Source organism: Heptranchias perlo, chromosome 34 (assembly GCF_035084215.1).
Source record: "Heptranchias perlo isolate sHepPer1 chromosome 34, sHepPer1.hap1, whole genome shotgun sequence".
Lineage (NCBI taxonomy): Eukaryota > Metazoa > Chordata > Chondrichthyes > Hexanchiformes > Hexanchidae > Heptranchias > Heptranchias perlo.
The window spans coordinates 6,031,792-6,055,836 of NC_090358.1; the positions used below are offsets into that span (position 1 = coordinate 6,031,792).

Below are 24,045 nucleotides of genomic sequence, written 5' to 3' on the forward strand. Positions count from 1 at the left end.
TCTGGAAGATTGTAAAGCCCTTTACGGACGTGGACTCGTGTCCCCTTGTCCTGAAGTAATTGTTCCTCATTTACTTTTTCCATAATCGTCAATTGCCTGTCCTGAGCACTATTTCGTGACTTGTGTTGGTCATCAGGTGAGAGGACTGGATTCTCAGCAATGATGCCTGTTATGGTCGAATAGCTTGGTGACTCTTATTGGCATTTCTCACACACATTGGACAATACACTGGTGGAGGAATTGGCATTTGTCAAACTACCCCACAGCAAAGAGCTCACACCTTCAGGAAACGGGAGGAGTGTCACACCTGGCATTGAGTTGCTGGTTGCATATCGTTCCTGATACTTATTTTGGTGAGGCACTGGAAAGTGATTGGTGCCTATGCAGAAGAATATTGATCAGGGAGAGAGCTAGTGGTGAGGATGGGTAGGCAAGGAGGAGCAGAAGTAGCTGGAAGATGAGAGGGGCTCAGCAAAATATAACTCAGCACGAGTGAGAACATTCGAGGAAGGAGAAAACTGGAGAAAAAATGAGTGAGAAAAATAGTTAGTTCTTCCCAGAATTGATTGGTGTCTGATTTTGCAGTAGTTTTCAGTTTGCTTGCAGAGAAAGCATCACACTCATGGTCAAGATCTGTGGAGACCGAGTGGCGGGATGTTTCTAACTCCCCTGTAGTGGATTATAGGGTGAGAAAAAAATTGCAGGGGTATGGGGAAAGAGCAGGGAAGTGGGACTAATTGAACAGCTCTTTCAAGGAGCCAGCACAGGCATGGTGGGCTGAATGGCCTCTATCTGTCCTGTGTGAGTCTATGACTTTAACATTCAGCTGTTTTGCAGGCTCCTGTGTGAACACTGCAAACGGCACAAAAAGTGTACGGTTGTCAATCCATGTGAGTGGCACCTTTTTAACTGTACTCCAGTTGCCGGGGAATAAGGTTGCCAACCCTCCAGAATTGTCCAGGAATTAAAGATTAATCTCCTGGACACTGCTGCAAACAACACAGGAGAAAAATCATAGGGGGCATTAAAAAATGGTGTGTTTTTAACATTTTCTTTGAACATTTCTGTTTATTAGTTATAAAAAGAGAGGGGAAAAAAGGGCTCTTTGGTTGGAGTTGGGAGGTCATGTGATGAAACTTCCAGGAAAACCTCAAACCACAGATTTGGCAATCCTGCAGGGAAAAGGGTGAGAATTAGAAGGGAAAAGGGTTTGTTAAAAGCGTGAAGGGGGAATGAGAATGTTTGCTAAAAGCGTGAAGGGGGAATGAGAATGTTTGTTAAAAGCGTGAAGGGGGAATGAGAATGTTTGTTAAAAGCGTGAAGGGGGAATGAGAATGTTTGTTAAAAGCGTGAAGGGGGAATGAGAATGTTTGTTAAAAGCGTGAAGGGGGAATGAGAGGGTTTGTTAAAAGCGTGAAGGGGGAATGAGAATGTTTGTTAAAAGCGTGAAGGGGGAGTGAGAGGGTTTGTTAAAAGCGTGAAGGGGGAATGAGAGGGTTTGTTACAAGTTTGAAAAAAAAGCAAAACAAATCATAAAAATGTTTGTGCCGCCCGGAACGGATTGAATGTTACACACTCACCTTCCGGTCTGTGCCGGAAGTGCCCTGGGGAAGTTTAGAAGCAGCGCCCCGACCTGTGAGGAGGGAGGAAAAGGCCCAAAGTGTTAAAATCGGGCCCACGGCGGGAGGCCGCGGGATGGCCGGCGGCCCGAGGCAGCGAGCGGAGTCGGCAAGATGAGGAGAGCGGGCGGTGGCTCATGGAGTCGCTGGCGGCCTACGTGTACAAGGCGGCGAGCGAGGGCCGGGTGCTGACGCTGGCCGCGCTGCTGCTCAACCGCTCGGAGATCGAGAGCCGCCGGCTGCTGGCGCAGGTGAGCCCGGGGCCCGGCGCTGGGCCCGGCAGCGGGCAGAAGGCCACGCCGCTGATCGCCGCCGCCCGCAACGGCCACGGCAAAGTGGTGCGGCTGCTGCTCGAACACTACCGGGTGGAGACCGAGCAGACCGGCACCGTCCGCTTCGACGGCTACGTGATCGACGGCGCCACGGCGCTGTGGTGCGCGGCCGGCGCCGGTCACCTGGAGGTGGTCCGGCTGCTCGTCGGCCACGGGGCCAACGTCAACCACACCACGGCCACCAACTCCACGCCGCTCCGCGCCGCCTGCTTCGACGGCCGCCTCGACATCGTCCGCTACCTGGTGGAGAACCGCGCCGACATCCGCATCGCCAACAAGTACGACAACACCTGCCTGATGATCGCGGCCTACAAGGGGCACGCCGAGGTGGTCAGGTAATTAAATGCCCGCTCGGGCACCCGGGGGGGGGAGCGGGCAGTGGGGTCTGGAGCGGGCACGGGGGGCTGGGGGTGGGCTGGGGGTGTTGGGGGCAGGAGTGGGCCCTGGGGTGGGGGCATGGAGGAGGGGGGGAGCAGTCCTTGGGGTGGGGGCAGGAGTGACCCTGGGGTGGGGGCATGGAGGGGAGGGGGGAGCAGTCCTTGGGGTGTGGGCATGGTGGGGGGTGTGGGCATGGTGGGGGGTGGGGGTAGGAGTGGCCCTGGGGTGGGGGCATGGTGGGGGGTGGGGGCATGGTGGGGGGTGGGGGCAGGAGTGGCCCTGGGGTGGGGGCATGGAGGGGTGGGGGCATGGTGGGGGGTGGGGGTAGGAGTGGCCCTGGGGTGTGGGCATGGTGGGGGGTGGGGGTAGGGGTAGGAGTGGCCCTGGGGTGTGGGCATGGTGGGGGTAGGAGTGGCCCTGGGGTGGGGGCATGGTGGGGGGTGGGGGCAGGAGTGGCCCTGGGGTGGGGGCATGGAGGGGAGGGGGGGAGCAGTCCTTGGGGTGTGGGCATGGTGGGGGGGGGCAGGAGTTGGCCCTGGGGTGCGGGCACGGGGGTAGGGAGCAGGCACGGGGAGAGTGGGGGCTGGTGTGGGCCTGGGGTGAGGTCAGGGAGGCAGGAGTGGCCCTGGGGTGCGGGGGAGGGGGAAGTGGCAGGCCCTGGGGTGCGGTAAGGGATGCAGGAGCAGGCCCTGGGGTGCGGGCACGGGGAGTAGGGGCAGACCCTGGGGTGCGGGCAGTGGGGTCTGGTGCGGGAGGGGTGTGGGGGCAGGAGCAGCCCTGGGGGGCGGTCATGGGGGCAGGTGTGGGCAGGGGGGCCGGAACAGCTGTAATAAATGGTGTTAAAATGACGGTGATCAGGAATTCAAGCTTCTGTGTGGTATGTACAGATACCAAGGTCATAACGAAATAAAAACTTCACGTGCGCACATTCTGTAATCCTAGTGTCAGTGAATTACACACAAAATGTACCAAGGGCACAGTGCAGTTAAAAACTGTCCAAAGTCTATATGTAGAATCTAGAGGTGGTTTTTAGCAACTTGGTTCGGTCAGTGCACTTTTCTCTCCTATATGGATGGATATCAAATATATTCAATTTTTTTAGCAACTTGTGCTACTGTAGCAAATAAATAGTGTCTTTGAAAAATGATTTAGGTAAAGAGTAACGTGCATTTTATGCTCTATATCCTTCCAAGTGTAGATTATGACTGGAGAGAGCAGTTTGAACTGTGTAACAAGTGGGTGAAATATTGGTGCTGGTGACAATGGGAGCAAGTTGAAATGAATAAATCGTGTAGTGTGATTTTTCAAATCAGGTATTGGGATCAACACATTAAACAAGCCAGGTAACACAACAATGAATACTGCACTGGTGGCTGCCATGTTTTCATCACTTTGATCCCTCCCCCTGGATTTGTTAACAGAATCCAGAGCAAACTCATTGATTTCTTCTGGGACTGAAGGGGGAGGCACTGAGCTTGACAGGGTAGATGCTGAGAGTGCAGAACTAGGGGGCATAGTCCCAGGATAAGTGGTCGGCCATTTAAGACTGAGATGAGGAGGAATTTCTTCACCGAGGGTTGTGAATTTTTGGAATTCTCTACCCTAAAGGGCTGTGGATGCTCCGTTGTTGAGTATATTCAAGATGTGGAGATGCCGGTGATGGACTGGGGTTGACAATTGTAAACAATTTTACAACACCAAGTTATAGTCCAGCAATTTTATTTTAAATTCACAAGCTTTCGGAGGCTTCCTCCTTCCTCAGGTAAAATATATTCAAGGCTGAGATGGATAGATTTTTGGACTCCATGCGAATCAAAGGATATGGGGATCTGGCGGGAAAGTGGGGATCTGGCGGAGCAGGCTTGAGGGGCCGTATGGCCTACTCCTCCTATTTCTTATGTCCTCTGTCGTAGTTCTGAGACTACCACTTAGGGCGGTCAGGCGCTGGTATGCGTTTGCACCCAGGTTGTGACTTTCCTCCTTCAGACCCTGCAGAGATACCTGTACTTTGAGGATCCCCGATAGTGGTGTGCGCTGGTGATTGTTTTTCTTTGGGACGTCCTGAGGTAGTGAAAGGCGTGGAATTTCTTTCTTTGTTTTTCTTCCGCCAGTTTATCGGCCTGAATTACGAAGGGCAACTCTTTGATGTCAGATTGCATAGAATGGCTGCATCTTTACTAGAGCCACCTTTCTTCTACAGGGACATGCTACAGGTTTGGGACTTGGTTTCTCCCAATGGGGGCTCTCTCCTGACCGGCGGGGTGGCGATCCTGGTAAAGCCCCTCTTCCGCGAACCCACCACCTCCCCCATCTGCCCGTGTTTGTTTCAAGCAACGTGAGGCTGGCAGAGAGAAGTGCCCACGCTGACAAAGTAACCAGAGTCAGAGATATACTGGAGTGTAATGGATGTCATTAGCTACCCGGATGTCCTGGCGTTTATGCCCACCTTGTGGCCAGAGTCATCCAGGAATCAAAATCAACCCTGGCCTCTGATTTAGTGAAGTGTATTGAGGAGGCCCGGGCATTTGGAGGGGTTCTGTTTGATCTCTTTCCCCCTCCCCCCCCCCCCCCCCCTCAAATCCGAACGGAGCTGCTCGTGGTCCAAGGCCCCGAAACCTCCCTTGGGCACTTCTGCTTCACAACTTGAACTGTCTCTTGGAAATTCCCTGTTGTGCCGTTCCTTCCTGCTGAGAGGGAATTGCCGTGTATAGTTTGCTGTCCAGTTCCTCGCCCTGGTCTTCACCCAGCCACACCAAAGCAGCACATTCTGCCAACCAGTGAGGACAAATGTCCGAGTGGAAATTCCTGTATTCTGGGATCCTCCCCTGGCACCACTTTTGACCTGGGATGGAGAGTGTTGCACAGAGCTGTGGCTTTCAATATTTGAGCCATTTCACTAACACCCAGACCGCGTGTTTATTTCGTGGCCAAGACGAATCGTTTTTTCACGCGGGCGTGCAATGCCTGAGGTTGCATCTCTTGTTTTGCTTCTTGAAGGGACTGACTGCACAATGTTTGGCTGCAGTTTTCTCCCACGCTCGTTTACCTTTGGTCACCTAGGATGCAGAGGTGCGAGGATCTCCTGGTCGATCTGCCTTGGCCCCAGCAAAAAATTGCCATCCAGGATCGATGGGAGGGGATGTTCTGACTGCTTACTCCTCTTCCAAGGTCCTTATACGTGCCCGAGTGGCCTCGCAGTGTCCACTGTTTTGCTCGATGCCTTCCGCAGGACATATCATGTTATATTGACAATGCAAAACACATCCTATTTTAATTTTATGCTTGCATTTTTACTTTGGATGGGTCAGTTATATTAATGGTGTTTCCCTTGAAAGAAAAAAATGTATTACTTGCATTTTAGGTATCTGTTGGTATAAATTTCAGCCTTGACGTGGTTGAGAATTAGATTTTTATGGGTAAAAATCATAGAATGATACAGCACAGAAGGAGGTCATTCAGCTCATCATGCCTGTGCCAGCTCTTTGGAAGAGCTATCCAATTAGTCCCACTCCCACACTCTTTCCCCATAGCCCTGCAAATTTTCCCCCTTCAATTATTTATCCAAATCCCTTTTTGAAAGTTACCATTGAATCTGCTACCACCACCCTTTCAGGCAGTGCATTCCAGATCATATTTCATGCATAAAAAAATTATCCCCATCTCCCCTCTGCTTCTTTTGCCAGTTATCTTAAATCTTTGTCCTCTGGCTACCGACCCTCTTGCCAGTGGAAATAATTTCTCTCCCTATTTGCTCATAATTTTGAACACCTCTATTAAACCTCCCCTTAACCTTTTCTGCTCGAAGGAGAACAATCCCAGCTTCTCTAGTCTCTTCACCATTAAAATGGTCTGCTTTTAATTCAAAAGTCAGTTAAAATTGAATCAGTGGATATTTCAATTTTTGTTTTGCAATCGCAGAAAAGGTAAATGCTGTTTTAATTAAGTTGCTTACTTCAAATTTTTTTTTATTCGTTCATGGGATGTGGGCGTCACTGGCGAGGCCAGCATTTATTGCCCATCCCTAATTGCCCTTGAGAAGGTGGTGGTGAGCTGCCTTCTTGAACCGCTGCAGTCCGTGTGGTGAAGGTTCTCTCACAGTGCTGTTAGGAAGGGAGTTCCAGGATTTTGACCCAGCGACGATGAAGGAACGGCGATATATTTCCAAGTCGGGATAGTGTGTGACTTGGAGGGGAACATGCAGGTGGTGTTGTTCCCATGTGCCTGCTGCTCTTGTCCTCCTAGGTGGTAGAGGTCGCGGGTTTGGGAGGTGCTGTCGAAGAAGCCCTGGCGAGTTGCTGCAGTGCATCCTGTGGATGATAAATGACTGCATAATTCATTTTTTTGCATGCAAAAAAACAATTTTGAATTAACGAGCTAGACCCATACTCTGGGGAGCAGATGGATTTGGAAACAGTGCACCAAGTGTGGTGAGGTTGTTGCTTGTTAGCCAAATGTTGCGTGATTAATGTATTTCACAAATTATTTTCATATATTAAATCGCATTGCTTCCAAGTCAGCACTTCTGTTTAATCCTTGGGCTGCCAGTAGTTTCAGCAAAACTTAGCTTTCACCATGACACTGAAATAAACATTAATATTGCATTAATAAAGATACTCAAACATCAGGGGTAGTCTAGCTGTAAATTAATTAGACACCTAAAGCAATTGTATATAAACAAATTAAGCACTTTACCTGTATTTAACCTGTCCCCATTGCCCCTTTTTTCTTGGCACCCTGTCTTTGTTCTTATTATTCTTTTTTGATCTAATGTTAGCAGATCTCCAGGTCACGTCAAGGATGGCAACTTATTTTATGCAGGTTGTAGTTTTATACCACGTATTCTGCCGATGTGGAGATGCCCCTCTAAGGCAGCAAAGTCTTAATTATTAAGTAAATAGAAAATTAGTTCACTTGGAGTTTAATTGTTGTTTGACCAGGAAATTTCTCCTTTTGTTAAATGTCAGTTTATTTTCTAACACAGCATCAAGTAACAGTTTTTTTTCTCTCTTTATTGATTGTTTTGTGTTTGTGAAGTCTGCAGTGCTGCCATGCTATTTTTACACACCAGCCTTGGCTCCGTGGGTCGCATTCTTGCCTCTGAATCAGAAGGTTGTGAGTTCAAGCCCCATTCCAGGACTGTAGCACACAGTCTAGGCTGACACTTCAGTGCGGGACTGAGGGAGTGCTGCGTTGTTGGAGGCGCTATTTTTTTGGATGAGACATTAAAAGGCACTATTTAAAGAAGAGAGATACAAAAGGGTCCAGAGGGGCAATTTTTTCACTCAAAGGGTGGTGTGTCTGGAAGGAGCTGCCAGAGGCAGTAGTGGAGGCGGGTACAATTTTGTCTTTTAAAAAGCATTTGGACAGTTACATGGGTAAGATGGGTATAGAGGGATATGGGCCAAGTGCAGGCAATTGGGACTAGCTTAGTGGTATAAACTGGGCGACATGGACATGTTGGGCCGAAGGGCCTGTTTCCATGTTGTAAACTTCTATGATTCGAAGAGCTGGGGGAATTATCCTGGTGTCCTGGCCAACATTTATCCCTCACCAACACCACCAAAAAAATCTAGTTCAACTGATAATTCATCTCGTCGTTTGTGGGATCTTGCTATGTGCAAGTTGGCTGCTGGGCTTGCCTACAAAATATAGTGGCTACATTTCAAAAATAATTTTGGGATGTCCTGAGGGTGTGAGAAATGCTACATAAATGCGAGTTCTTCTTTATATACTATTGGGTACAGTAGCCTAGAGATTATGGTACTGGATTGGCAACCCAGAGGTTGTGAACTCAAACCCTACCATGGTACATTATAAATCGAATTAAATAAATCTGATAATTTGTGGGCCAGCACCAGAAAAAATGACCACGTAGACTGTCTGATTGTTGCAGGAAATGGAAGCTGTCACCCCTACCAGGTCTGGCCTTCACGTGACTCCCGTCCCACTATTCTAGGAATGAACAATAAACGCTACCTTGCCAGTGCCACCCACGTCCCAAATAAACAATAATAAAGATCAGGAGGTGAACAAAATGCAGTCCACCGGCCAGCTGTCCCTCAGCCCTCCAAACCCAGGTCACCCAGTACTTTTGCACTAACATTTCTTATTGGCTGCTTTGTCCTGTTTGAATCATATGGGTCTGGAGATTCAGAAAGAGCTGTTTTTAGCTCTCTTGCCTCAATTATCGATGGCCCACGTTTATGCAGACAGAAAGTTTGGACAATTCTGATCTAGATATTCTATTCTGCCTTAAGAGAATTTAACATTTGGTAAACAGTAGAATTTTACAGTTAAAATTGTTGCGCATAGTTGTGTCCTGAGCTGAGAAAAATATCCTGCAGATATTTTAAACGGCCTAATCTGATATCCGCAGTGTGCTACTATAACATTAGAAATACTGTGATCGTTATAGGCTGTGTTGTAAAGAGCACTTGTACTCTTGGACATGTGTTTTGAATTTGTTGTTCCCTTTGTGCAACTCATCATACTGCACTAAATCATAGTTTGAATAATTTTAAAGGAATATTTTACATGGGGGAGATGGAGTACTTTGTGTAATTACTCTTCCCTGAGGTGGTGTTTAATTGACCAGTTCTCTCCCTGCCACCCCTCCCCCCCACTTTTGTTCTGTGAAGCAAAATCATTTGTTTTCTTTACAGGCTGGCAGCATCCTAGAGCCCTGCAGTGATCGATCCATCGCTGCCGTTGTAGCAATGCAGACTGGCAGTCTACCTGGTCCCAGTTAGATGAGATGGTGGCTTCCCAAGGCATGTGTATAGTAGGGAGTTTGTATGGCAGCAAGCAAAGCTGAGGGCTGAGCTCGTTGTTAACACGGTAGCCCTCCCCCGATATATACATGTTACTCCATTTGCATGCTTGGCTTTTTTCTCTCCAAATTTGTTCCCGTCCTGAACGCACTGACTCTTGCAGAGTGTATGGTTCGGGCTCCGGCAGCCCTTCTGAGTTGTTGACAGTGAAAGACTTTATCAGTGAGCCCATCCCACACTTGCAGCAGAGGTCACTTATGGCAATTGTGAATGGCAACACTGCCCGATCTCCCATCCCGTGCCCTATTGAAATGAGCTTATTTTGTAGTACTGTATTGGATTTGTTGCTTGGCTGAGATCAGTTAACGCAGCATAGATCCAGGATCAGACCTGGTTTAAGATTCGCTTACCTGCTATAAGATTTTGCAAGCACACTTTCCGAATGAATAGAACATTGAGAAATGTGAAAAGGCCCTTTTAGTTCTGCTGACTCATCCCATGTATGAGCCTGTGCCCTGAATAAGTGTTCTCATTGGGCTTATTTAACATATCAGTACCAATAAACTTGCAATGTTACCAATGCATTTTGTTATGCCTCACTCTTGCTCCCACCACTGCCAAGAGCTATTACAAACCTGTAATCATCTGTGCTTCACCCTCACTTTCTGGATGAGTGGTATTTTTCCATCGTTCAAGTGGACATATTTATAAATACAAGAATGTTACAGACCCACCGATACACTTTACTGAAACCCTGATGACATTGTTTGTGACTAGTCAGTTGTCATTGCTGTACATTCTGCAAGGTTAAAGTCCTTGTGGGGCAGTGTTGCTCAATTTTAGTTCCTCCGTTAGCTCCATTACTCTTGGCACCTGTACAAATAGCATCAGTAGTGAGCAGTGTGTGTAAGCCTGTGATAATACAGATAAGAGACAGAAAACCAAATGCTAGGATCTGAAATGGAAACTGAAACTGCTAAAAACGCACAGTAGGTGTGTCAACATCGGAAAAGGGAGGGCTTCAGGTGTAGACCCTTCAGGAGAAACGGACAGAGGAACCAAACAGATGAACAGTTCTGATGAAGGATCTGCACCCAAAACATTAACCCGTCCTTTCTTTTTTTAGACGCTGATGGACCTCCTTGTGTGTTTCCATCATTCTCTCTATCGATCTATCTATCTATCGATCTATCCTGCTTACGCGCTGTCTTGCTTACTTGCTTTCGTGCTCGCTTTCAGTGATGCCTGACGCATTTGTGATTGAAATCAGGAAGCTTGTGTGGGGTACCCCCAGTTGCAGACCCAGGTCCCATCACAGCAGAACTTAAGAGTGGTCCTCTTAAAAAGAAATAAATACTTGCGTTTTTATAGCGCCTTTTCAGGACATCCCAAAGTACTTTTTGAAGTGTAGTCACTGTTGTAATGTAGGAAATCGAGTGATCAATTGTGACAGGGATACCCAATTTAAAAAGTTGGTGATTAACAATGGTGTGCAGTAAACTTGTGTTTTGTTCTATCTCTGACTTGCTGGGGTATGGTTCTGGATGGCAACAGCCCTTCATTACTTCGCCTAGTGGCCATTCTCAATATGTAAGTAACTAGGTTTTTTCTGATCATGGAGGGTATCATCAACTACTTGCATTTATATAGCGTCTTTAACATAGTAACACATCCCAAGGCATTTCACAGGAACGTTATCAGATAAAATTTGACACTGAACCACGTCAGGGGATATTAGGATAGGTGACCAAAAGCTTGGTCAAAGAGGCAGATTTTAAGGAGCGTCTTAGAGGAGAGAGAGAGATGGATGGATGGGGTGGGGGGTTTAGGGAGGGAATTCCAGAGCTTGGGGCCTAGACAGCTGAAGATACGGCCGCCAATAGTAGGGCGAAGGAAATCGAGGATGCAAAAGAGGCCAGAATTGGAGGAATGCAGAGTTCTCAGAGAGTTGTAGCACTAGGGGATCTGAGCCCGATCGCACCCTTATCTGACATCAACACACATACTTTCCAGGAGGCGTTACCTAATAATAATAATCAATAATGGATGCTGCCAGAGCCTGACCTGCCCTCGATAAAGCCAGCTAACTCAGTGCAGAGCAGGGATCGAACCTGGGACCTCCTGGTTTGTGTGGCTCTACCAAATAAGGCAGCTTAATTACCGACCAAACCTTTTTAAAAAAAAGTGGTGTTATCGTACAGCTGAACTGTGGAAGTTGATTGTGTCTTGCAATGGACAGAAGAGTATGAGTTGAATTATTTACCACTTGTGACATGGATCAGCGGGGAATTGAGCCTTGTCTGTAGTATATTGATCGATAACAGGTTCCGAAACTGCTCAGCTAGTTTCTGCTGCTGGAGGTGAATGATTGCCCCATATAAGCACCACCCTGTCTTAGTTGTCTAGTTGGTCCTTTATTCATTTGGTAACTTTACTCTGGGGTTGTCGCTAAGTTTCAAGGATTGATGTGTGAAAGTCTAGATCATAGAATCATACAGCACAAAAGGAGGACATTCGTCCAATCGTGCCTCTGGTGGCTCTTTGAAAGAGCTATCCAATTAGTCCCACTCCCCCTGCTCTTTCCCCATTGTCCTGCAAATTTTTCCTTTTTTATAATATATCCTAATTCCCTTTTGAAAATTACTATTGAATCTGCTTCCACCACACTTTCAGGCAGTGCCTGAAATATTGGACATTTTCTTCCTCAGCTAAGTCAGTAATACTTCCAACAAATTTTCCACTGCGGAGTGAGGTTGGCAAGCTGTCCCGTCTTTTCAGGCCTTGATTATGGGTTTCCTTTTTTCTCCCCCTTCACCCCAGTTTTCTTTGCCAGATTTCCTCCTCTTTAGAAGGCACTGACTCCTCTCTGGGGTATAGCTGTTTGTCACCTACCACCACTACCGTGCTCCATTTACTATTACTCATTCGTGAGCCTTGGCGGTGAGTGTCAGCAGATTCTGTGACCTTGGAGGAGGGTGTACCACAGCTGAGCCTGATCATATCCTTCCATGCGTTTCCAGTAGGGAGTTACATAGAATTACATAGAATATACAGCACAGAAACAGGCCATTCGACCCAATGGGTTCATGGCGGTGTTTATGCTCCACAGGAGCCTCCTCCCTCCCTACTTCACCTAACACTATCAGCATATCCTTCTATTCCTTTCTCCCTCATGTGTTTATCTAGCTTCCCTTTAAATGCATCTATGCTATTTGCCTCAACTACTCCTTGTGGTAGCGAGTTCCACATTCTAACCACTCTCTGGGTAAAGAAGTTTCTCCTGAATTCCTTATTGGATTTATTAGTGACTAATATTTATGACCCCTAGTTCTAGTCTCCCCCTCAAGTGGAAACATCTTCTCTACCTTTTTCATAATCTTAAAGACCCCCAATCTGGTCACCCCTCGGTCTTTTCTTGAGTCCCAGCCTGCTCAATCATTCCTGATAGGTATAACCTGTCAGTTCTGGTATCATCCTGGTAAATCTAGGATGGATAGAGATCAGGATTGGGAATCCTTGGTGACTTTTCTTGGTCGCTATCCTGGGAATGCCACGGCTAGATGCCACCCTGGTTGAGATCAACTAACTCAGCACAGATTGGGGAATCAACCTGCTTCTTTCCTGGTCTGTGTGGTTCAGGTTCACTTTGGATAAACTTGATGAACCATCGGGAGAGTCCTGGGATTTTTGTTTGAATCCAGGTGTCTCGTGTTATTCCCAGTCCATTTGTACACTTGGGAAGACTTTCATCCACCTTCCCGTGGTCACGTAGTCAGACTAAGTGACAGTAGAAATGGAGGTGGGCAGTGAATGGATTATGATGGTTTAAACCATCATAAGATCCTTGAGACAAAAGTTTAAAACAAAACTGTGGATGCTGGAAATCTGAAATAAAAACAGAAAATGCTGGAAAACACTCGGGTCAGTCAGCATCTGGAGAGAGGAACAGTTAACGTTTCAGGTTGATGGCCATTCATCAGAACTGGAAGATATTAGAGATTTACAGTTTTTAAGCAAATACAGAGCTGGGGAAAAGGGGGGCAGAAAAGAGTAAAAGGGAGAGGTCTGTGATAGGGTGAAGGGCAGGACTGATTTAAATGACAAAGGTGACGGTGGTGTAAGGCAAAAGGAGGTGATAATGAGTCAAGTAAAGAAACAAAAGATGGGTCCAGAGAAGGTGTTAATTGGTACAGCAGAATAGCAAAGGGGGTGGGAAACCTGGAAAATCTGGTAAAGAGAAGGCTTTTGTGGCCCGGGAATGTGATGGAAGGAAGGCAGGTGGACCCCAGGGTTGTAGACCACCCCACCAGCCGTGTCCCGATAGTGGATCCCCACCCCAAGCACCAGCTCACACCACCTCCACTTCCAGTGGCTCTGGTGCATCCTTGAGGGTGTGTGTGTTTTTGTGAATCAATTAGGGCTGTGTGGATTAGTAGTAAATGTGTAATCAGTTCAACTGGCTGTTAAAATGCCATTTATGTCAGTGTTGTCCAATACATTAGCCACATGTAACCAATTGGGAATCTAATTGCATTTCTGATTAGTAAATTAAAAAATGAGTAATAGGCACGAACATTGGGTGTGTAATCTCAATACTCACATTCGTGTGCATATGAACTTTAACCCATTTTGCACGTTTATTGGTAAACTGGTAAAACGAAAACCATAGTGCAAGAGTTTTTTGATCGTTGTGTTTTACTTCCTTGGTTACAAACTGGTGGTAGATGTTTAAGTAAATATACACGTGAAGTACATTTAGCTGTATTATGTGAGTATGTGTAAGGCGTTTTCTACAACAATGAATGTGTGAGGCTAAAACAGTGTCGCTGTAGTCACACCGGCTAGTCAGCAATTTATATTGGACAACGCTGATTTATGTATTATTGGATCATTCAAATACATTTTTAATTTTTTTGAAATTAAGGCAGTTAGATTAATCCCAGATATAGTATCCATAGTAAAGAAACAATGTGACACTGGTACAAGGTCGAGGGATAGAGATGAACAGTTAGGAATTGTTCAGTGCTATTATAGTATAAATTAAAACTATATCTTAAAGATAAACCTTATACGTTTTTCCCCTTTTTTCTTTTCTCTCCTGAAGATGCTGAATCTCACTGGGGTATAGTTCCATGGATGCAGCAGCCCTCTATTACCTTGCCCCGATTGCCACTCTTCATGTTTGAGGCCAGATAGTGAGTATTGGCATGCTATTTTACCATGGAGGGCAAATGACATGCACACATACACATTCCAGCAGGGATCACAGGATAGGAATCAGAAGGGAGAATACTGGCTGATTTTTAAATTTTTTTATTATTTATATATATTTCTCCTCCTTGGCCCCTTCTCCCCCCCCACCACCCCCCCCCCCCCCCAGCCCCGGGTACTGAGGCTAGTTGTAACATCCCTATTAATGCCCCAGCTGAGATCAGCTAACCGAGCCCAGGCTAGACTTAACCCGGAACCTTTAACCGTATGATGCAGCACTAAATCAATCGGTGCGTTTATCTACTAAGCAATTGGAGTCACATTGATGATGTGTGTAGGGATTTTTGTTTGTGAAGTGCGTGGTCCTAAGGACTTTGTTGTCTGTTTGCTCAGGTACCTGTTGGAGCAGCACGCTGATCCCAATGCCAAGGCACAGTGCGGGGCCACTGCACTGCACTTCGCTGCCGAAGCTGGCCACCTGGAGATCGTGAAGGAGCTGGTGAAGTGGAGAGCGACTATGGTGGTGAACGGCCACGGGATGACTCCCCTGAAGGTGGCGGCGGAAAGCTGCAAAGCAGATGTGGTGGAGCTGCTGCTGTCTCACGTGGACTGCGACCGAAAGAGCCGGATCGAGGCGCTGGAACTGCTGGGCGCCTCGTTCGCCAACGACCGGGAGAACTACGACATCGAGAAGACCTACCACTATCTGTACTTGGCCATGCTGGAGAGGCACCGCGACCCCAGTGACCTAATGGAGAAAGCAACCCTGCCTTCCGTCGAGGCTTACAGTGGCCGGACTGAATGTAGGACCCCGCAAGAGCTCGAGGCCATCCGACAGGACAGGGACGCCCTCCACATGGAAGGGCTGATAGTCCGCGAGCGGATACTGGGGTCTGACAACATCGACGTTTCGCATCCCATCATTTACAGGGGGGCTGTGTATGCGGACAACATGGAGTTCGAACAGTGCATAAAGCTGTGGCTCCATGCCTTGCATTTGAGACAGAAAGGCAGCAGAAACACCCACAAGGATCTCCTGCGGTTTGCTCAGGTCTTCTCTCAAATGATTCACTTGAACGAGCCAGTGAAGCCCAGGGACATTGAGAGCGTCCTGAAATGTAGCGTTCTAGAAATTGAAAGGGGCCTGTCACGGATAAAAAGCTCGGCGGAAATAGACATTCACGCGGCCATGGACAATTACGAGTCGAACGTTTTTACCTTTTTGTACCTCGTGTGCATATCCTCCAAAGCCCAGTGCGGAGAGGAGGAGCGGGCGCGAATCAACAAGCAGATCTACAACCTGATCCACCTGGACCCCCGGACCCGAGAGGGCTCCACCCTGCTGCACCTGGCCGTGAACTCTGGTACGCCGGTGGACGATTTCCACACCAACGATGTGTGCAGCTTCCCCAGCGCCCAGGTGACCAAGCTGCTGCTGGACTGTGGGGCCGACGTCAACGCAGTGGACAAGGACGGCAACGGCCCGCTGCACATCATCGTGCAGTACAACCGGCCCATTAGCGACTTCCTCACGCTGCACGCCATCATCATCAGCTTGGTGGAGGCCGGAGCCCACGCCGACATGACCAACAAGCAGAAGAAGACCCCGCTGGACAAGAGTACGACCGGCGTGTCCGAGATCCTCCTCAAGACTCAGATGAAGATGAGCCTGAAGTGCCTGGCTGCCCGAGCAGTGCGTGTTCACAACATCAGTTACAAAAGCCAGATTCCTCAAACGTTGGAAGAGTTTGTAGAATTTCATTGACTACTGAGATACTCAGATGATTCTTTACCAAACTCGTACTAGGTACGTCCGTAATATGTCATTTTATAGAACTGGCTTGGTCATTGTTTAGCTGTATTTTCTTTTCCTGCGCCCCCCCCCCCCCCCCCCATAACCATGCTGATTGTATACAGTGGTTCTATCATATGGGCTGATATGATGGAAGGTGTTTACTTGAAAACTTATATTAAGTTGCAAAAATTGATCAAAAACGATTCAAATATGAGATTTTTTTTGACATGTTGGATTGAGACCTTACCCTGTGTCTTCTGAAGACTTGGTAATGAATTGTGAGTTACTAAAACCATCTGTTTTTTTCAGGGGGTGGGGGTGGTGTAAAGGGACATAGGTCAAGAGCTCCCTCTCTAGCGTTGCCTGCTGATTGAGGATTCGGACGCTGTATCACTTATTGAACCAAATCGTGAGATGTTTGGACTTATCCTTAAAATGGCTCACGTTCCTTTCCCGATATTTATTCATTGTCTTGCTTGCATTGCGATGTGGACATTCTGCTGAGAGAATCCCAGCTCGTTCAGATTCATGGGTTGTGTTAACGAAAGATGACTTTCCACTGAAGTGGTTAAATGTATGGTAATGTTGGAATAATTCTGTATGACCGAATCTGAAAAATGAAATGCAATGTTAGTGCAGTATTCTGTTCCCATATTGGCTGGACCTGCGTTAAAGTACATCCCAGCCTAAGTCGTTGAGTATATTCAAGATTGAGATCGATAGATTTTTGGTCTCTAAGGGAATCAAGGGATCTGGGGATCGGGCGGGAAAGTGGAGTTGAGGCCGAAGATCAGCCATGATCTGATTGAATGGCAGAGCAGGCTCGAGGGGCCATCTGGCCTACTCCTGCTCCTCTTTCTTGTGTTGTGTTCTTAAGTTACTGGCAGTACACTTTCTACGTTTAGACAATGGATCCATTTTTAAACAAAGAACTTAAAAATCATAGATTGATTAATTTTATTGGCAAACTTTTATTACTTGGCTCCTCTGATGACACAGCTAGTTTATCCAGTGAATAGCTGAGCCATTCGGAGCAGGACAATCTCAGATTTGACCCTTGGCCTGTGCTGGGTTGTCATTAAGATTGAACATTTTATTGATCTAGTGATCGGTGCATATGACAGTTGGGAAGGTTAAGAACAGCAGAGTGTACAATCGGTACCGTACTTATGAAATAAATGATTGCTACCCTTAGAAGCTTGTAGAAAGCTCTTTAGATGCTCTTTGTAGTAGAAAGCAAGTTCTGCGGCACCACGGTTACTTTGACCTGGCAGTAAATCAGGCACTTTTTGTTCTTTGCATAAAGCACTCCCCAGTTGCACCTTCTGTTTCTGTGCCATATGTATATTTTACTGGCTAATAGCTTTGAACCAAAGGTCCTCTGCAGGCCTAGAACTCTGAAAAACACAAGTTCTAGACTCTAGGCTATCAGAATATCCGGTTGTTTATTTTCAGGGAGAACGCCTGTGATCTAACCACAAAGGGGTTTGCTGCACATTCTTTTCACTCTGCCACTTCCAAACATTTCTCATCCTTTTACTAAAAACCTTGGTGAATAATTGGATTGGAGTTGTTGTAACACCATCTCTAATTAGCAAAACTGGTACTGTGCAATAACCTAACTCTTCAAACACCTCTTCAGCTCAGTTTACAGTAATATTAATGTTGCACAGATTGAGTACAGTTGGGCTGTGGATCCTTTAAAACGAATGGAAACTCGGCATAGCCCTGCAGCTGATTCTGGGACCTCTGTATAGCTGACCTGAGATCAGTCAACACTCCCAGACTGTTCAGCAATCAGGAATGGGAGTGTACTTGCGTATAAGTCACGCAGGGATAAGATCTCGCTGGTCTGTGATGCCCTCCATTGTTGAATACCCTGCTGACACTCAGTCTAGGCTTGCATGCGAAGTATGACTAGTCTTGGGTGAGGAGTTACTGCATGGTATCATGGAATTATACCCTACCAAGAATCAGCATGTTCAGGAGAGGAGGGGGGAATAGACCTAATATCGATCTGCATTAATCTATAAAATGCCATTCTCAATTAGAATGTACTTAATCAGCACTTAACCATTGTTTCACCCTACGGTTTTTAAAGATGAGCTTAAAAGAAAATTCTTGGGGAGTGCTATTTAAGTCTCAACTCCTGAAATTACGCATAACACAATTACAGGTGGGGAATAAAAATCACTGGGCAGATGGTAACAATTAGAGTCATTTTTACTCCATTTAAAGTTTATTTTCAAGTGTGTGTGGCATTATTACACTGGCTGGTCGTTTAATTCGTGAGGGTTTGTTGAAGACTTTGCGATTTAACTCCCGTTTGCAAATAACTTAAAATTAAATGGTACAACATATCTTTGGTTGCAGATTGCAGTGCTATTTCTAGGAAGTCTGTCAACAGTGGGGCCCAAAGTTGTGTAAATCTCCCCTTCAGTTGGTTTCAGCCGTTATTAAGCTTCTCTTGCATGTCATGCTGCATTGACAGTAATTCAGGTAGTCGAGATGAACACCGAATGTCCACTGCTGGTGATAATATGTCAGTAACAGCCTCTGGACTCTGAAGAGTCTGTTTTTATTCACCTTTTTCAGCTAGACACATCCAGGGGTTAAAAGAAATTCTGTTTTTTTTTAAATTTCAGGACGGTGGTGTTTTTTTTAAGATTGATAGAGGTGTCCATTGTCACTTTGAGACTTAAATTGCTCAGAGTTTAGATTTCAAGCTCAGTTGCAATGCCATGCTGTGAAATGGAGGACTTTACTGTTGTAAGCACAATACTGACTGTACTGATAAAAGTCTTTAACTCAAGGACTCATGTTCCTGGTGTAGACCATCAAGACCACAAAGCACTAATTCTGAAGAATAGGGTTAGTGCTCTGGCCTATCTCCTCTTGTATGTTATAATGTAACTTTATATGAAATATTTTTTATATTTTATTCCAATGAAATCACACTGAAAATACCGGGACTACTTCATGTTCTAAAGATTGAAGAAAATGTTTTAAACCCGCATTATGCAACAGGAAAGTGGTTATGTCACTAACAGCCTGATTGGACCAGCCACATAAATGCTGTGGCTACAAGAGCAGGTCAGAGGCTGGGTATTCTGCGGCGAGTAACTCACCTCCTGACTCTCCAAAGCCTTTCCACCATCTACAAGGCATAAGTCAGGAGTGTGATGAAATACTCTCCACTTGCATGGATGAGTGCAGCTCCAACAACACTCAAGAAGCTCGACACCATCCAGGACAAAGCAGCCCCCTTGATTGGCACCCCATCCACCACCCTAAACATTCACTCCCTTCACCAGCGGCGTACTGTGGCTGCAGTGTGTACCATCCACAGGATGCACTGCAGCAACTCGCCACGGCTTCTTCGACAGCACCTTCCAAACCTCTACCACCTAGAAGGACAAGGACAAGGGCAACAGGCACATGGGAACAACACCACCTGCACGTTCCCCTCCAAGTCACACACCATCCCGACTTGGAAATATATCGCCGTTGCTTCATCGTCGCTGGGTCAAAATCCTGGAACTCCCTACCTGACAGCACTGTGGGAGAACCTTCACCACACAGACTGCCACCTTCTCAAGGGCAATTGGGAATGGGCAATAAATGCTGGCCTCGCCAGTGATGCCCACATCCCATGAACGAATTAAAAAAAGTGGTTAGCACCACTCCACAATGAAATGTAGTGCATCATTAAACCTCCTATATAATAGACTTGTCTTTCCTCATATTCATGTATTTGTCACTCTTGGGTTTTGGGTCAGCTCACTCGTGAAGTATAAATTATATCCCACTGTTCGTAGCGTATCTTCTAATTCTCCCCCACCCCCCCAATCTAAAAATGAAAACTTTAGGCTATATTTTTCATTATATGCAGGATTTGGCCTTTCATTATTCTGCTGTGGATAATTAGCTTCAACAATAAAGCTTAGCTATTGGTTTAAACAATTCATGAACTATTATTTTAGAAGAATTTATAAGTGCTTATATAGTGCTTCATTAACTTCCCCAATGGCTCAGTTGGTAAAGTAAGTGCGTAACTCAGACATACGTAGCAGAAGGCCTCAGATCTGATCCCTGCTTTGTGCAGAGTTAGCTGATCTCAGTTAGATGGCAGTAGGGGCTGTGAATTTGGCCTCCTAGCCCCTGGGGTAGTTAGGGGGAAATAGCCTGAGGCTCCTGTTACCAATTGCTATCCAGTGACCCTTACTAGAAGTGCCTGTATGGATGTCAGGCGCGCACAAGATTAGGCTTGACTGAATAGCCCGCCATTGAGCACTGTCCAGGCTTTGTGAAGAATGACCACTTAGGCCAGGTGTTGGAACCATACCCTGGTCTCAGGTGATGGGGGATAAAATTGGGAGGTGTGGCTCACAAGCTAGGGAATGACGACAAAATCTTGGGGACCTAAATCTCAGGTTAGCAGAATTTCACATTTAGAATGTCTGGAATATCTCACCATTGACTTTACATTCCTGTTACTTCACAGATGTGAAAGACCCATAACTCACGAAGGGATGTAGGGGCGAAAGAGGTTGTGAAAGTCTTTCACACAGAGCGGAGCAGCAATCGGAGCACATCAACATTCAGTGTAATATATGTATTTGATGGCTGTTGGCTTGAGGTTTAAGATTAGTTGCACACATTCTGCAGTCCATACTATGATTTCTTGGCCTGTGTTGCTGGCTTTAAATCATTGCAAAATGGAGAAAATACCCCTCCAAAAATGCCAACGGAATAAAATCAGGTCACGCCTCAATTATTGAAGTTCTGTTGCTGCTTTAGTTAAATCCCATTATCCCACATCCACATACAATGACCCTATTCTGGACTATTCTGCTCATTCTTGCCTTGAGGAGGAAAGACTGAAGTTGCTCGGCAGAAACGCAGATAAGCACACTTTGTATAGGTTCATGTTTCCAATAATTGATTTTATTGTTTAGATTTATCTGTTCATAAATCTTGTTACTTTTTTTATAGAAATATATATGAAAAAAAACAAACTCTAACTGTAGGTTGAATTTCGGCAAAAAAAAACATGGGGAGAATTGAGAGATCATTGTCAATTAAACATTGAAAGAATCTTGTGCTTTAATTTTTATTACTTGAATGATCCAAGTTTCCTGTTGGCTTAAATGTGGAACAGAGAAGGTGGTTGCAGGCATGGGACTCTACACATCCTGAACTGACCTTATGGCTAAAGAAAACGGCATAAATGACTGATCGCTTGGGAAAAAAATTTGGAAAAGCATTTATGTGAATTAACGGTAGAATTAGGTTATTGAAGGGGGTAGAGGGAGAGGGGGAGATATCAAGTGTCGTCCCCATCCCCCCCCCAACATTTAAATTACTTTGAAGGATCAAAGCAAAGACCAATTTTATTGCCTTCAAAGTTAACAGTGTTGATTTTAGAAAAGATTTGAAGATGTAAAATATTCTTTCCAATTTGGACTGTAACAGGCACACTTTGTTTTGACTTTGATTTGTGTTTTTTAAGCTTTCCTGCAAATAGTGAGGCAATCTTCCACTGGCCCCTTGTCCTAAAACTTCCAAAGAGACCCTAAGTGCTGCTGTTGTAGAAAATAGCTCATTATCAGTGGCAACGGAAAGTTGCACAGAATGCTGATCTGCCAGAATTACTAGGGCACTAGAATCATAGAATCATACAGCACAAAAAGAGGCCATTTGGCCCATCGAGCCCATGCCAGCTCTTTGAAAGGGCTTTCCAATTAGTCCCACTCCCCGACTCCTTCCCCATAGCCCTGCAAAATTTTCTACTAACATATACAGATTTTGCCATATGACTTTGAGGGTCCCCCACGGGGAGCCCCTCACGGACCTACAGGGGTCTGTGGTCAACAATTTGAAAACTGCTGGTTTCGAGATAGTTTTGATCCTAATATTTGTACATAAAGGGAGAGTTAAGATTCAATTTATATATAGGAGGGGCAAAGTAGAGTGGAATTGTCCTAAGTTTGTATGAAGGACAGTCTTGATTTTAAAAACAAAATTGTACTTGATGCCTAAATTATTAAAATAATACCTCACACAAGTGACTTTTTTGTATGTTTATCGCTGTCACAATCTAGTGAGTGAAAACCGTAATACAGTGCTGGTACTAGGCATATTTATGGATTTTCTACCAAATGCTATAGGCAAAATGATCCATGTTTTATTTTGATATAATTTACGTGATATTCTTAATTAATCCCCACAAACTTCTCCAACTGTCATCGCCATGAGTAATAGACATGTAATCGCCAGTACTTGTGTAACTGGAAGTACTCTTTCTAAGTACAACCTGAGCTTGAAAGAGAATTTTCTTTTCTTCCAGTTTTCTCCTCAAGGTGTTAACTCTTGCTGTGGTTTGGTTCCATTGGTGCCGACAGACCTTACTCTATTGGCTGTCCTTCATGTGAGAGCATAGATAGCCAGTAGGCTGTATGACCATGGCAGGCCTGGCGGTTGAGCCTGATCCTGTTCTCATCCAACGTCCCTCAACAGTATTCCGGAATGGAAACTCTGGCTGTATATTCCTCCAGCCTGGAACCCTCAACTGCTTCACCGATTCAGGTCAGCTTACTCGGCACAGACTGGGAATTGAATCGGAAACCTTCCTGCCTCTATGGCTCCGTACTATCTCAGGCAATGTCTCCACCTGCTAGGACGTGATGACTCTAGTGGGCATGGTATGCACACTCACTGTTGTGTTCACTGAAATCCTGGTGACAACACTAACCTAAGACAAGGATACCAGGCTGAGGTCTGAAATTTCAGGCTTGTTGTTTGTTAACTGCTAATGACTAATATGCCAACCTCAGTGCCCTTTTCCCTATCCAGTTCTGTTCCTGGAAAAGGAAAAGAAATGGTGCTGCATTTTCAAAGGATAAAATGTTAAGCTTTTTATGTTCAGCTAGTTTCTTAAATCTTTTACCCAAAGATCTGGCTCAGAGAATAAATGCACAGTATGCTGTGGTACTGAGCAGTTTGGACTAAGAAGGAACCAGGTTAGATCTATGATGCATTAGCTGACCTCACCTGGGCTATTATCATTCAGAAATGGCGAGGCTAATTATAAGAGTGGAAAAATGGGAAGGGGTTCCCACTTGTGGCAACTGTTATATGTCACCTGCTGGGAAATATGTCACCTGCTGGGAAATGCATGTGTAGCTTTTGGATGCGGGTAGGATTGGCTCGACTCCATGGTCGAATAGTGTACAGACACTGCCCACGCTCGCATATGGAGAACAGATACTTGGGCGAAATATTGGAGGACAGTTTATGTCTAAACATAAGGAGAGTGAACGGCGAAAAAAAAAACTCAACTTTTCAATACAAAATCAGAATATCAATATTACTAATTTTGCATTTTACCCTGTTTTAAATATATTTTAAAAATTCAGTTAACCCAATTAAACTGGCAACTAAAAGGGCACAGTCACGTGCAATACAGTACTTTAGAACAAATTGCAGCCATAAATGTGGGGCAGACATCGATCAATTGTAAAATGTGTGTTGATTTAAAATAAAAACTTTAAAGACTAAATACCAATTGTATATCTAAAAGGATCAGCCTACTTAAATGTCATTAGTTGCTAACTCCCGTGGCAATGTCACATGTGGAGGGAGCTTAGAATTAAAATATACCAGAGAACGTGCTGCTGTTTTTTTTTGTTAAATTTTATTTTTCACTGGCCCATTGCTAAGGCTAAACCCTTCAAACTAAGCAGTGTGTAGAATTGTACAGAGCAAACCTGAATGAATGCATTACCACCAAACGCCTTAACAAATAAAATGAAGGGAGGGGAGAAAAACTGTTATGCCATTCTGAAATTTTACATCTTTTGTTTTGGACTGGTCCTTCTGATTTTTTTTAAGAAAAACTTTTGATGTTCGATTTGTCTTCCGGCTACTGTTGTGCTTTT

General features: G+C 45.5%; 1 protein-coding gene across 1 annotated transcript; it reads left to right on the top strand.

Annotated features, from left to right (window-relative positions):
- Window positions 1-1,584: 1,584 nt before the first annotated feature.
- Window positions 1,585-22,172, top strand: fem1b (fem-1 homolog b). The gene is made up of 3 exons (XM_067971356.1): window positions 1,585-2,286; window positions 14,704-16,117; window positions 20,610-22,172. The coding sequence occupies exons 1-2, from the start codon at window positions 1,757-1,759 to the stop codon at window positions 16,073-16,075; spliced, it is 1,902 nt and encodes a 633-aa protein (XP_067827457.1). The 5' UTR covers window positions 1,585-1,756; the 3' UTR covers window positions 16,076-16,117; window positions 20,610-22,172.
- The last annotated feature ends 1,873 nt before the right edge of the window (window positions 22,173-24,045 follow it).

What these genes read in the sequence shown, in the direction of transcription:
- fem1b (XM_067971356.1), top strand. Translation starts at nt 1,757, where the DNA reads ATGGAGTCGCTGGCGGCCTACGTGTACAAGGCGGCGAGCGAGGGCCGG. An exon ending in GGGCACGCCGAGGTGGTCAG is followed by an intron (nt 2,287 to 14,703) that starts GTAATTAAATGC and finishes CTGTTTGCTCAG; the next exon opens with GTACCTGTTGGAGCAGCACG.